We start from the raw sequence: 13,610 nt of genomic DNA, 5'->3' as shown, positions 1-13,610 counted from the left end.
TTGATGATTAGAATAGTAATTATACAGCCTCGTTAAGATGTAGTCGTGGAAGACGGTGTGCTTTCGAGTTTCCCCGAGCCCTTCGGCAGCCAGCCTTAGGGCCTCGGCCCAGTGCCACACTCCGCCACGAGATTTGGGGATATTTTATAAGGGGATGCACTCAAGAGTTGCTGCAATATTATATAACATAGTGGTTCTCTGGAACTCTTAGCAGCTCAAAGCCCAACGGTGCTTTGACCCGTAACTATTTCATTTGCCTTCGAGGCTATTCTATGTACATACAGCTATCGTCGCTGCGAAAACACACACACTAATTTTGGAACAAGTACTGATTTAGAGACAGCCACATACATATGGGGGACGGGGCGTGAATCGTGCCCCTTGGGTCGTGCTGAAAAGAAATGGAACAACAAAAAGTTCTATTCAGCCGCGGGGAGTCGCAGGCCATACCGGAAAGGCGCATATCTCATTTTACATCCTCATCCGTCAGTCCGTACAGAGATCGGGTTTGCTCGCATCTCGACGTTTGGCAAAAACGTGGCGAGCGCTGCCTCCACAACTACTCCTGTTAGCCCATATGTTCACGGCATCTTCTGTTTTCCCAGGTACGGCAGTCAGTTTCCCCCTCAAACTGTTTCGCGAAGCTGCATCCAGGTAGGGCCTACTTGTGGCCCTGCTGCCCACAAGCCACCACCGCTCATGCTAAGTGAGTGAGGAGGGTCTGTAAGCATGATGCCATCGTCGATGCCAAACCTTGTAGACGCCGTGATTTTGGCGATTGGCGATTGGCGATTTCGGGTTGCCTCTGCAATGGAGATTGCCTTGGATAATCCGTTATGTCATTGTCGAGTAAGGGCACAATAGATCATGGCCAGGCCAGGCTCCCCAGGCGGTCCAGATGCGTCGCTTCGGAGTTGTGACCGATCAGCAACGGCTTTGTGTCTAGAGAGGCAGTGATTGGCATCCGCCCATGCCAGGGCCCCCGATGCTAGGCCTCCTTCCCAATCGGCGTCACGGTGGATCTCGCGTGTACTGCTGGGTTACGCCCAACGTCACTGCGCACATCATTGAACTTGGTTTACCGTTCATGGCAAGAGAACGGTCCTGGATATTTCGAAGACCCAAAACCACCCCCAACGGACCGCATATGCGGTCTACTGTTACATGGTGTAATTGTTGCTGGCAGAGATAGGTGATAACGGATACTCCCTCTTCCCTGAGACGAGAGGAGTGCACATACATATGAGCCTTCCAAGGGGCAGCTTTCGGTTCGTGGAGTCCAGTGCGGGGAGGATCATTGTGCGCAGCGATTAAGCATGCCGTTGTGCCTGTCAGACTGACACGTAGTAACGCAGATGCGCGACACGCAATTTTTCCTGGCCCGCAGAGCCAGTAAGGTTCAACGCAACGGTGATAAGTGGTCTCATTAGATACCGTATGCAGATCATGAACTAGAATTCCCCGTCCTAACCTTGTAGCAGTACCAAGCGAACAGGGAGTAGTCAAACGTTGACTTACCAGTAAATCCAAGTGCAAGCAAGCGCAAGCATAGCCAATAAGTCAGAGCGTATCAAACGTTGATCACTCTGCCACCACCGGTACATCCGGGAGATATGGCACCTGGTCATGGGAGGCTATAACAACATCCTCCTGCAATGTCATGATGGAAGCCTTCTTAGTTAAAACGCTAGAAGGATGGGCAATTGAGAGCACCGTTGCTGATTGGGCATCCTTCCTGGAGAGGGTGCCGTGGCACAGGCTCTCGTGGCTACGCTGGTTTAGCTTGCAGCTCCGAGCATTCCAGTGCCCAGCTTGCCAGAAGGCCCTCACCAGCGCCCCGTAACTCGACTGATGCGCAAAACGAATATTAGAAGGCTGACCATGGGACCTCATTGGATGGTGTAGAAGACGCACAGCTAAGCTCTTGGTGTAAAGTTGAGCTTGTAATTCCAAAGACCCAAGCACCAAGTCTGAGCCATGGGTAACTTTCATGCTATGACCAATTCAATTGGCCAAATCATTTATGAGCCTTATTTGCCAATTCCAGCTCTCAAAAAGGGTTTAAATTGCGAACATGCCTAACCAAGAGTTGTCGATGTAAGCACAATGTAAAATGTAGCACCTGCGATGCCGGTGAAGTTGGTCGATACGTCAATTATTGGAGCAGGAAGGAGTGCTGCTTCTGGGTGGCTATTATTACCACCACGTGTGATAACAGCAAGCATCGTGGAAGCCGGACTGTTTCGCCAGGCTATCGGCGCCCTGCTTCCCCCAGCAGCCTGACTCATTGCCGCGGGTCAGTGGACCAGCTATATTTGTTTCATAGGAAGATAGGGTACCTTTTAGAGCTGGCACAAATAAGTGTGTGCCTCGTGCGCTTGGCTATAGCATGAAGCGTTAAGGAGCACGGAGCTGGAACCCCTCTTAAGGACCCTGAAACGGAGATTTAAGTGGCCCATCAGTTCGGTCCAGAGCCCAACGTGTGTGGACTAGATCTGAAGATCCCACGGCGGTCCTCTCCCGGCGCTCCCCTGCCGGATGCCGGTTCCATAGGATAGCGAGTCCGGTCGCAAACTATTATATGGCGGACTAGATTGCTAACGATCGTTTGCCACACACGCGCAGAGCTAGGAGGTGTTGTTCCTCAGATATGCCACTTGATAAGTGAAATGCTGGCCGTTGCTTGTTGATTGCCGCCAAGCGTAGATCGACAAATGCCTGCCATATGTTGCCGGTCTCTTTTTGCTTTTGGGTGCATTAGACTGATACAAAGAAGATTGAAAAAGCGGCAACTTGTCCGAATCAAATCAATCGTCGCCAACTACTTTGTTTCGACTCTTGGCTGAGACGCAATAAAGACATCAATGTTTGGGTCGAGAATATCCAGTCCGTGCGGATGTTAAAATCAGAACCTTGGAAGGGGGAAGTTCAATAAGAGAAGCTGTTCAATTGATGCGAAATCTTGGAGGTGGACTCATGGGATGGGGTCGTTGGAAATTGAAGTTCATTCAATAGAAATTCCGTTTCCATCAGAACCAAGGTAAAGATTATATCGATGTTGTTATTAGGCCCGACTGCTGCAGGTTCGACACATCTTGACATGCCCTCTAACAGGCCCTGTCCTTGCTGTAGTGCTTGCTTGTGAGGGCAGCTTGAGACTTTTGGTGTGTACGTCTGCCAGCTGTGAAGGGGCTTGTGGCAGCTGACTATCAGCCCAATCGGCAGCCACTTGTCGCCAAGGGCAACGCGGCCTCCTTCCCCATGTTTATCCTAGAGAGTGGTGTCAAGGTATTTTTTTTTATGAAACATGTTGGAAGCCAACTGGCATGTGATTTGAACAAAACGCCATCGAGAATATCGAAGCACACAAGACGTCAATAGACCAACGCTTCATTGGGGTGGATCTGGGTCCTTCAATAGGCTAATCCAAACCGACCGTTGTATCGCAAATACGCAAGCAGCCCAAGCAGTCAATACATAACAACACCGCCATCATGTCGTTCAACCCGCGCATGTCCATCATACCGCCGTCACAAACCACATCGCGCACGACGCGCAAAAAGGAGGAGGAGGCCGATGCCTTCATGCGGCTGCCGGACAAGGAGATTGTCGGGTGCATAACGGACATCGGCATCCCCTTCACCGTGGCGGACCTGAACAAGCCGAACGCGGTGCAGGTGCAGATGATCTTCGAGTGGTTCGCTGAGCTGCTGCTCAACGCGACGCGCGAGTCGGTCGAGCCCGCCATGCGCTCCGCCGCCGAGGACATCTGCGGTGACTACCCGGATGTTGTCCCGCCCGACACGCGCAACCTGATGGGCTTCTACGTGTCGCTGCGTCGCCTGCTGCTCGAGTGCGGCGTTACCGACTTCAGCTTCACGGACCTGTACAAGCCCACCCACGACCGCCTCGTCAAGATCTTTAGCTACCTCATCAACTTCGTCCGCTTCCGCGAGAGCCAGACTAACGTCATCGACCGCCACTTCAACAAGGCCGAGACCACCAAGGCCCGCATCGAGACCCTCTACGAGTCGAACCAGGAAATGGAGGTGCGGCTGGCAGATATGAAGCAAAACCGTAGGGCGCTAGAGGCGCAGGCTCGCGAGAAGACGGCTCGAAACGAGGAGCTGAAGAAGACGCTGCTGGATCTGCGACGGAATCAAGAGAAGGTTGCGGCAAGGCTGGAAGAAGCCAAAGCGAGGAAGGGCGAGTTGGCACAGAGGCTAGAACAGAAGACGGCCGACAAATTGCACCTAAAGCAGGAGAGCGCGAAGCTGCGGCCATACACTCTGCAAAGTCCCACGGCTCTGCAGACAAGTCTCACGGAGCTCAACAATACGCTTAACTCCGACAAGGGGCACATCGATGCCTTGGACCGCAGAGCCCGCGCGCTGCAGACTTCAACGGATTCCTTCACGGTCGTTGCAGCGGATGTCGCCTCTTGCATTAAGCTGCTTGACGAAATATCTACGGAGCTTTCCAAGGAGGAGGAGGAAAATGCGCGAAACTCTAAGCAACGGGATGCACTATCCGAGCGTGGTAACAACGTCAAGGAAGTTGAGCGAACCGAGGCGCTGCTTCAGCGCCAGCTGTCGAAGTGGAACGAGAGGACGGAGAAGCTACGCGACCAGAGCCGAGAAAAGGCACACGAAGCGAAGGAGAAGATGGAGGAGCTAAGAGCCTTGCACAAGAAGCTGACCGAAGAGCGATCAGCCAAGGGCACCGATATCGAGAGGCGGCGCGTACGCATCGAGCAGACGGAGAAGAAGGTAAGCTATAATTCGGCATAATTTCGGATGTCGAGCGCGCAAAATGCTAACCCAGTGCCCCTAGATGATGGACCTCAAAGAGAACATCGAAAACGAAGTACGTAATGCGTATGACGAGTATCTCAAGATGGAGTCGCACATCAAGCTGTATATCACGGAGATGGAGCAGGCTATCTGAGCGATTAGCCTATTGATATTGTTTACGGTAATGTCATGATTAACGAAAGGATACCCCTGGAGCATTGTGATTAAGGCGTCAGGTATATATATGGTCAGCGGTCGAGAGGTGCAGACAGTCTTACGTAGACCTGTGCGAATTAGGACAGCAAATTCCAGAAACGATAGCAGTATTGGATGCAACATGATTTGATATGTACTGTCAATGCACTACGGCTGTGGGTATCGTGATACCATCCTCTCTGGCACTTCTCGGTGAGAAATCTGAGCTACACCTCTCGACCGTCAAACTTTGTATCCCATTCCCCCTTGCCAAAATCACACCACCGGCTCAAGACCCTCCCGACCTCAACGGCTCTCCCAGACCAGCCACCGCCCTCTTCAGCATCGAACAGCCCCGGCCTGATTGATACCCCTCCGCTTAGGATAGGCAGTTTCTCTTTGAGTAGTTCTTGCAAAGCATCCTCGCCCTGGTTCCTACGCCTCCCCTCGCCCCGACCGTCATCATCAGCGTGAGAGGGCGGAGGATCATCAAGAAGGTGATGCGGCGAAGGTGGATCCGCCACTTCGACACGCCACCCGAGCCGCCGGCCTGTCTCGGCCACGGCTGCACAGGTGGTGCCTAGACCCTGCGCGCTCCACTCGCTCGTGTCCCGGTGCAGGGCTAGGAGGCCATATAGGATCAGATGGGGCGGTCTGCGCGCGGTGGCCGGGCGGAAGGAAGACGGTGGTGGTGGTATGGTACCACTAGAAGGGTTGGGTAAGGAGACGGCCAAGTAAGCCCGCAGGTGCGTTACTGTGGGTGTGTAAACGGCCCTGATGTGCCGAGATATGGAGAGCTGGTACAGTGGGGAGGAAAGTAGTCTTATATTTTGTTCTGGTGGCAGCGGCGATAGTGGGAGCTGTTGTATGTTGTCGCTATTAATGTTGTTATTATTATCTGCTTCCGCTGAATCGCCTATATCAGGCGCGGGCTGCTGATCTCGAGTCGTTTCGTTGATAAGCGACTCCAGGAAGTCAGCCCGCGAAGAACATATTATGAGGGTTGTCGGATAGACATGGTGATCCAGGATGTAAGTGAGCAGCTCAGATGGCAATGCTGGTGAGAGAACCAGCACATTGGCTGCCTGCATGGATGATAGTAATGTTTTGAAATGGTGTTTTTGGTGAAGACTAGGGCATAGATAGGTTCGATTCAATTGTATTGATAGATTCTCCAGTCTCCAGTTGCGTTTTAGAGGCAAATGGTGATGGCATTTCCAGGTATTGCATGTCATGCTACAAGCCAAGATTTACCAGGCGGCCGGTCCGTCCCGCTAATGGAGAGCTCGGCCGTTGCACACAAAAGAAAAGCCCCGCCAACCATCACAGCAGCCGCAGCCGCAGCAGCAGCAGCAGCAGCAGCAGTGGCAGGGTCCTCGATTACGTACGTCACAACCCATTATACTCCTACTTCATTTCAACAGTATATCCTTCTTCGTACCAGGCAACACGACAAACAGCAGCTAGGTAGCAGGCTGACTGTGCGTCAAAGCCGTCACTTCTTCCTCTCAGGTCATCATGGAGTCCATCTCGCGCATCTCGAGTCTGCTCGAGAGTGGTAAGCAATGCAAAATGGCTCCCGTCGATTTCTACGCAGCTAATCATGGACATGATCGACCACCGCCACAGCACGCGAGCTCACCCTAGACGCCGCCCAGGCCGCACGAAGCAATACCCGCACCGCGACCAAGACCCTCCCGACCGCCCACCTCAAGAAGCTCCTCGACAGCCGCAATGAGCGCGAGATCCAGGACGGCCTGCGCCGCGTCACCGCCATGATGTACCGCGGCCAGCGGACCCTGCCCTTCTTCTCGTCCGTCGTCAAAAACGTTGCGTCGCCCAACCTCGAGATCAAGAAGCTTGTCTATATTTACCTCATACACCACGCCGAGCAGGAGCCCGACCTGGCCTTGCTCTCCATCAACACGATCCAGAAGTCGCTGTCCGATGGCTCGCCCCAGGTCCGCGCCCTGGCCCTCCGTACCATGAGCGGCATCCGCGTCCCCGTCATCTCCCAGATCGTGTCCTTGGCCATCAAGAAGGGCGCCGGCGACATGAGCCCCTCGTCCGCCGCGCCGCCGCCCTCGCCATCCCCAAGTGCTACCGCCTCGAGCCCGCCTGCCTGCCCCAGCTGCTCGAGTACCTGTCCACCCTGCTCGGCGACAAGCAGTACTTCGTCGCCGGCGCCGCCGTGTCCGCCTTCCTCGAGATCTGCCCCGAACGGCTTGACCTGATACATCCGCACTACCGCGGCCTGGTCAAGAAGGTTGTCGATATGGACGAGTGGAGCCAGTTAGCTATGCTACGCCTGATGAACGTCTACGCCCGCAAGTGTTTCCCGAGGCGGACGCGGAGCGCCAAGGCTAGGGACACATCGGGCGACCTGCAAGACTTTTATGGCGATAGAAATATGGACGGTCCTGAGGGTAGCGAAGAGACGGTGGTCCTCGATCCTGATTTGACCCTATTCTTGAACACGATCAAACCCCTTTGCAGAGTCGCAATTCGGGAGTTGTGCTGGCTGTAGCCCGATGTTACGCAAACATCGGCACCCCGGAATACACGAAGACGGCAGTTGGTCCGCTGGTCGCACTGATGCGCTCGGCTCAAGACATTGAGCAGGTAGCCCTATACAACATCGTCTCCGTCTGTCTCGTCCATCCGGCCTCCTTCGTCAAGTACGCCTCGCACTTCCTCGTCCGCGCCACCGACAGCGCACCCGTGTGGGAGCTGAAGCTCGAGATCCTCACCCTCATCTTCCCATGCTCCCCCTTGCACACCAAGAGCCTGATCCTCAATGAGCTCGAGCACTTCTCGCGCGGCACGAATAAGGCCCTCGTGCGCGAGGCGGTCCGGGCCATCGGGCGGTGCGCGCAGGCCGACCCCGCCACGGCGCCGCGGTGCATGCGCCTGCTCCTCGGGCAGATAACGAGCCTGGACGGCACGCTGGCCGCCGAGTCGCTGACGGTCATACGGCACCTCATCCAACAGGACCCCGAGGCCCACGTGGGCACCGTGGTGCGACTGGCCAAGAATCTAGACTCGGCGACAGATCCACAGGCGCGCGCGACCATCATCTGGCTGGTGGGCGAGTTCGCCGGCCTCAACGGCGAGGACAACATCGCCGCGGATGTTCTACGGATTCTGTTGAAGGAGTTCACCGACGAGTCCGAAGTTGCGAAACGGCAGATCGTCTTGCTGGCCGCCAAGGTCTACTTGCATCATATCAACCGTGAAGCCGAGAAACTACAACAGGAGCAACAACAAAAACAGCAGGAGAAACCAGCTTCTGAAGAGAATGAGGGCGATGACGCGCCTCAATCCCCGGCTCCTGCTGTTCAGCTACCGTCTGAGGACCACCCCATTGCTAAGCTGTGGAATTACGTTTTGCTCCTCGTGCGTTACGACACCTCGTATGATCTACGCGATCGTACCCGCCTCTACAAAGCGCTGCTCGAGGTGCCCCAGCTCGCAACACTGATGCTGCTGGCGCCCAAGCCCGCGCCCCGAGCCCTTAGCCCGTCCGAAACGCGCAAGGGTTTGCTGCTAGGGTCGTCGGCCCTGGTACTGGCAGGTGGTGGCGGAGTGCATGGGCTGCGCGGCTACGAATCCTTACCGCCCTGGGTCGAGGAAGGGCGAGAGCCTGATCCAAAGCTGCGGGGCGTGCAGGAGAGTGTCAAGAATGAGTATGGCGACGGAATGTCTCGTGGTTCTGTGCCGGCTTCTCAGCAACTGGATGATGTGTCATCGTCAAGGGGCATGGAAATTGCTGCAGGTAAAAGTAATGGGTCTGGTTCCAAGACGCTGGATGATTGGTTGGCCGAGGATGAGGGTGAGAGTGAGGAAGAGGAGTCTGGCGAAGAGGAGGAAGTTGAGGAGGAAGAGGAGGAAGAGGAGACAGAGGACGAAGAAGAAGAAGAAGAGGGTGATGATGACGATGATGACAGTGAAGGGGAGAATGGAGAACTACAGAAGTTCCTCGATGACTAATCGCCTTCGTCCTACATCTACTGGCGCCTACGTCAAAGTCAAGTCGTATAAATAAAGATCATTATTTCAAACACAATCCCATTCCCAAAGGTTCAGCCTCTGGTATTCTTCCCCGTGTGCAACTAGGTATTTTCGTAGTGTGGGTAACAGAAAGGTGTTTCTATAACAATTCATCCTTCACTTCTGTACAACAGTATCCCCTGTCGTCCTCATCCCCATATAAGTCAAAAGTCGAATGAAACTATGCAGCCAGTGCAACATTAGTGACGATGATAGTCTCCAACTTCTTCGGCAAGCAACCGCCCTCTTCCGCCCTGGTGGCACCATCGTCTTCGGCCGCACGGGACACATCCAAGATCGACGAGGCGGGAGTTCCCCCAGACTCGGACCCATCGGTGGCGCTGCTGCTGGAGCGCGAGCACGGCAGCGATCCCGTAGCACTCTCGCTCTCGTCGCTTTCGCTGCTCTCGCCGTATAGCTTCTCCATCGCGACGGTCTGCAACGAGACGTCGAGCTTGAGCAGGAACCGTCCCGCGCCCCGGAACACGCGCTCGAGGTACTCCTCGGCCTCGAACTCGGCATCGAGCGTGTCCCTCGCGCGCGGGGCGGACTGGAAGTCGTAGGCGTGCGAGCTGAAGTGCGCAAAGAGGCTGCTGCTCCGCTGCATGCGGCGAGCCTTGGCCAGGTTCCGCGCGAGCTTGGCATCGCCCGAAACGGCGGCCCAGGTCCGGCCCAGCGCCACCGGCACCGCCTGGTGCACGAAGTCGGCCAGGGGCAGCCAGAGGGGGTTCTGGCCGTGGTAGCGCAGGTTGGGCTTCAGGATGGTCGGGTGCGAGGGGAGGCGCTTGCTGTGCATGACGCGGTAGACTAGTTGATTGCGGGTTAGCTTTCTACCGATTTCACCTCGTAAAGTTGGTTTGTCGCGTGTTTTGAGCACAAGAATGCGGCTTACCCTGCGTGGCACTGATGTTGTGCTGCTTTCCCGACGTGGCATGGAAGATGCGAAGCGGGTACGAAGAATAGGAAGAAGTGCTGCTATCACCAACCTGTGGCACATCGCCCAGGCAGGTCGAGACCAAGCTCATGGTCACGTTATCGACGGGCACAATGTCGAGGCCAGTCTGAAGATCGCCGGGCACCACGCGCAAGACGCCCATCCAGACACCCGTGAACAGCCCCGTGGCGGCGGCGAAACTATCGGTCCAGCCGGGCATCGGGTGCTTCCACGCGGCTGAGACGATGCTGGGCCGCACGATGGTCACGGGCAGGCCGCCGCGCGTCTCGGCAACGACGTGTTCGGCCAGGCACTTGGTCAGGGTGTAAAGGTTCGGGTGGCCCGTAAGCCTGAGCGCGGCGTCGCCCGACAGTTCCCCAGACCGTAGCTGTGCGCACAGCTCCGCGGCTGGCAGTGGGAGAGTCACCAGCTGCTCGTGGATGGGGTCCGGGGTCCACGGCGTTGCGTAGGCCGTCGATGTGAGCACGGCGTGTCGCAGCCGGGGACAGCGGCGCGCCAAGGCCAAGAGGTGCAGGGAGCTGCCGACGTTCTCGCGCATCAGCACGTCGACGGCGGCGCTGAAGGAGATGCTGGCGGCGCAGTGGATGATGTGGGTGGTGTTCTCGTACAGGTACTCGGCGTCGTCCGCGTCCGCGATACCGCAGTCGTCCTCACCCAAGTCGCCCTCAACGACGCGCACATCATCAAACCAGCCCGGGGGCAGCAAGCTGAAACACGGCGACGAATTGGCCAGGTCGAGAAACCGCTCCCGGGCGCTCTTGGTCTTGTTGGCTCGCACGAGGACGGCGACTTTGTCGAAGGGGAAGCTGTACCGGCAGCGGAAGAGGGTCTCGACTACGACTTTGCCTACGAAGCCGGTCGAGCCAGTAAGGAGAACTACGTTTCCCATAGTGAAGATTAAGAAATAACTGTATTAATGAGAGTGGAGAAGTGGAAAAAGAATGACAGGTGTCTGAGAGATGTCCTTGTGACTGCTGGTTGTCCAAGAACTACGCCTTGGCAGTGGTAGGGATCGACATGTTCTTCTTATATACTGATGTCAAGAGTTGCTATTGTCCCCTTGATTGAGGAAGTATCGGTTGCAGTGCGGCAGAAACCGGTCATTTGCCTCTATCTTCTACGCCACGAAAACCAACCAACCACGGCAGATACCCATGAAATAAAGGGGTACGGATTTGATACAGTCAGCATATTGGAACTGTCGCCAAGTGGGATCAAGGAGCCATGGGTGCAAGTAGCTATTACTAGCAATATTGAGGCGTTGTTCTCTCTAGTAGAAATTCGGACCTCTTCCGTTGTGGCGGACATCTAGTGTGCTGGGCCGGCGGCCATCTTTTGCACTCACACCTGACAGACGTCTGCCAAGAGAAAAAGGAGAGATGGCGGGGGGCAGCGATGAAGATATTGAGATCAGCGTAATCAACTTTCTTTGGTGGAAGTTTTCCGTTTCAAGTTCGCATTTGTGCCGAAACGCGTGGCGTCGTGGTTAGTTAGATTGCCATGATGAGTGGCGTTCGCTCTTGCTCTCAATGCCTAGTTGCATAGCGAAGTGAGGATGGTGATGTTGTGCTTGTCGTGCAGGTTATGACAACTCAAACAGTCTCTATGGATGCTCAATGGTGATAACATAACCGTAGAGTCATCATAGTTGGGTTGTAAATTCCGAATATAGATGGAAAGCCTAGAGTCAAGAAACAAGTAATCTGAGGTTTCGAAATCTTTCATTTGAATTGATCATGGACAGAACCGAAGCCGAACTTGGCGTGGCCTGGGTTACATCTTACAAGTCATTGCCCCGTCATTGAATGACCCGAAGCTACATATGCGGCTATAAAGAGCAATTCTATGAAGAGAAAATACGCCTACCCTTCGTTTCCCACCCGGACTGCTAAATCATAATTTACATATTCTCATATGTGTTTGCGTAACGAGGCAAGAACTATCAACTCCACCCAGGGAGACGGAGTTCTTTGGAGTACGGCGATCGTCCAACTAACCGGCCCATACCCCTTACACTCAAAACGGGCGGGAGCGATCGGTGTAGCGTGAGTAAGCCGAGTACGCCGAGGGCGCGTACTTGGACTGGTAGCTGTGGTAACTCTTGCTGCTGTTCTGGCGGGTCACCATCCTGGCCTCCATGTCCAGCAGCCGCCGCTCCATGTCGTCGAAGCGGCTCGCACGGATCCCCGTCATGACGTGGCTGGCCCGCGCGCGCACCTTGCGCATCTCCAACCGCACGCCCTTGGCCACGGTCCCCGAACTCACGCTGAACGAGGCATCGTCGATGATCTGGAATGCCCGGTTTTGCTCGTCGCGGAAGACATACCCCGGGTGGCCAATGGTGAGCAGGAAGACGCAGACTACGATGGCGCTGTTTTGGGTAAGAAACGGGAGATTGTTAGTTACTCGCAGCTTGAGTATCGGGACAAGTACTCACCATCCTTCCAGCACAATGAATAGCGCCTCTTCCTTCATAAGCGCTCCCGTGTAGCCCTGATACAGCTCGGCGACTCGGTAACAGCTTCTGGCTGTCGTCAAAATAAGGGCGATGAGGATAAAAGCCATGAAAAAGCGAAGGCGTGTGTCGTAGCTGTTGAATTTGGGAGCGCCCTTGGGGCTGCGGAAGAAGCGCACGGCAAAGTCGACGAAGAGACAGGCGAATACGACGATAGAAAACACTTGCAGGGCCAGCCCGATGATTGAGATGTGTTCGCCCGTATGAACCAGATCGCTACCCACCTCGGCCACGGCGCTGATGACAGCCCCAGCCGACTGCAGTGTCAGGGCGAGCATGTCGCCCGGGAGGAAGATCCAGACAAGAAGCTTGGGGTTGAAGCGCTTTAGCTGCGGCGCGAGGTTGTTGACGCTGGAGGCACATGTTAGCGAAATAAAAACATACCAGCAAACATGGTTTGCGCCCTTACGCCATAGCTAGTGTTACGTAGATGCCCGCACAGTAGAATACGGGGACGATCGTCAAGAATACTAAGATAAACAGTCAGTCACACGATCCTTCCTTGTAAGTGATAGTGACAGCCATGCAGGATCGTGCACACACTTACCTCCCTGTATGAGAAATGGATAGAACGCAAACGGGTTGTAATGCATGAATATGCGAGCTACGTAGCCCGCTATGGCGCTGATGGTGCAAGTGACGCAGCACAGCGTGAAGAACCAGGACTGCCAACGAAACCCCAGCATTATATGTATGGTCATAGCGAAGGAGTACAGAGCAATGAAGATGATGTTGACGGGGACACTCGGTCGATAGGCCGTCACACTCATCTCCAACGGGCAAAGGTCTAGGGTGCAATTGACTTTGGGACCGAAACCGATCATATATCGAAGCTGCGCGGGATCCAAATGTGTCGAAGGGTGAAGGGGGATAAGAATGGTGGAGTTCAGAGTCATCAGCGGGTGAGTGGCACTGCCCATCGCTGAAACCCCTTCTTGATGTTCCATGGCTGGTCGGCCGACAGGGCAAAGGAGGAAAGAGCGAAGTAAATGAGAGGGGAAACGAGGAACCAGCCCAAGAGGAGTAGTTGAGCCTGTGGACTCTGCGGAAAGTCACCGGTAAGGAGAGCTATGCACTACCAGGTGCAGCACGTCGAACGAAT

General features: G+C 55.0%; 5 protein-coding genes across 5 annotated transcripts; 2 read left to right on the top strand and 3 right to left on the bottom strand.

The window, feature by feature from the left end:
- Window positions 1-3,494: 3,494 nt before the first annotated feature.
- PG998_003843 (Nuf2 family protein) lies at window positions 3,495-4,947 on the top strand (the record flags this gene model as incomplete). Its single annotated transcript, XM_066870661.1, has 2 exons — window positions 3,495-4,769; window positions 4,834-4,947. 2 exons carry the CDS (start codon window positions 3,495-3,497, stop codon window positions 4,945-4,947), a joined length of 1,389 nt encoding a protein of 462 aa, XP_066734411.1.
- Window positions 4,948-5,215: 268 nt separating this feature from the next.
- On the bottom strand, window positions 5,216-6,079 carry PG998_003842 (uncharacterized protein; the record flags this gene model as incomplete). Its single annotated transcript, XM_066870660.1, has 1 exon — window positions 5,216-6,079. The coding sequence occupies one exon, from the start codon at window positions 6,077-6,079 to the stop codon at window positions 5,216-5,218; it is 864 nt and encodes a 287-aa protein (XP_066734410.1).
- Window positions 6,080-6,506: 427 nt separating this feature from the next.
- PG998_003841 (AP-3 complex subunit beta-2) lies at window positions 6,507-8,978 on the top strand (the record flags this gene model as incomplete). Its single annotated transcript, XM_066870659.1, has 4 exons — window positions 6,507-6,546; window positions 6,618-7,009; window positions 7,048-7,431; window positions 7,485-8,978. 4 exons carry the CDS (start codon window positions 6,507-6,509, stop codon window positions 8,976-8,978), a joined length of 2,310 nt encoding a protein of 769 aa, XP_066734409.1.
- Window positions 8,979-9,219: 241 nt separating this feature from the next.
- Window positions 9,220-10,882, bottom strand: PG998_003840 (non-ribosomal peptide synthetase; the record flags this gene model as incomplete). Its single annotated transcript, XM_066870658.1, has 2 exons — window positions 9,220-9,845; window positions 9,931-10,882. 2 exons carry the CDS (start codon window positions 10,880-10,882, stop codon window positions 9,220-9,222), a joined length of 1,578 nt encoding a protein of 525 aa, XP_066734408.1.
- Window positions 10,883-12,009: 1,127 nt separating this feature from the next.
- Window positions 12,010-13,428, bottom strand: PG998_003839 (parasitic phase-specific protein psp-1; the record flags this gene model as incomplete). Its single annotated transcript, XM_066870657.1, has 4 exons — window positions 12,010-12,364; window positions 12,431-12,859; window positions 12,918-12,978; window positions 13,056-13,428. 4 exons carry the CDS (start codon window positions 13,426-13,428, stop codon window positions 12,010-12,012), a joined length of 1,218 nt encoding a protein of 405 aa, XP_066734407.1.
- Between the last annotated feature and the right edge of the window lie 182 nt (window positions 13,429-13,610).

The sequence above is a fragment of the Apiospora kogelbergensis genome, assembly GCF_038363985.1.
Source record: "Apiospora kogelbergensis strain CBS 113332 chromosome Unknown utg000002l_segment0_segment0, whole genome shotgun sequence".
Taxonomy (NCBI): Eukaryota; Fungi; Ascomycota; class Sordariomycetes; order Amphisphaeriales; family Apiosporaceae; genus Apiospora; species Apiospora kogelbergensis.
Note: the sequence above shows the minus strand (reverse complement) of the source record. Positions and strands in the feature narration are given on the sequence as shown.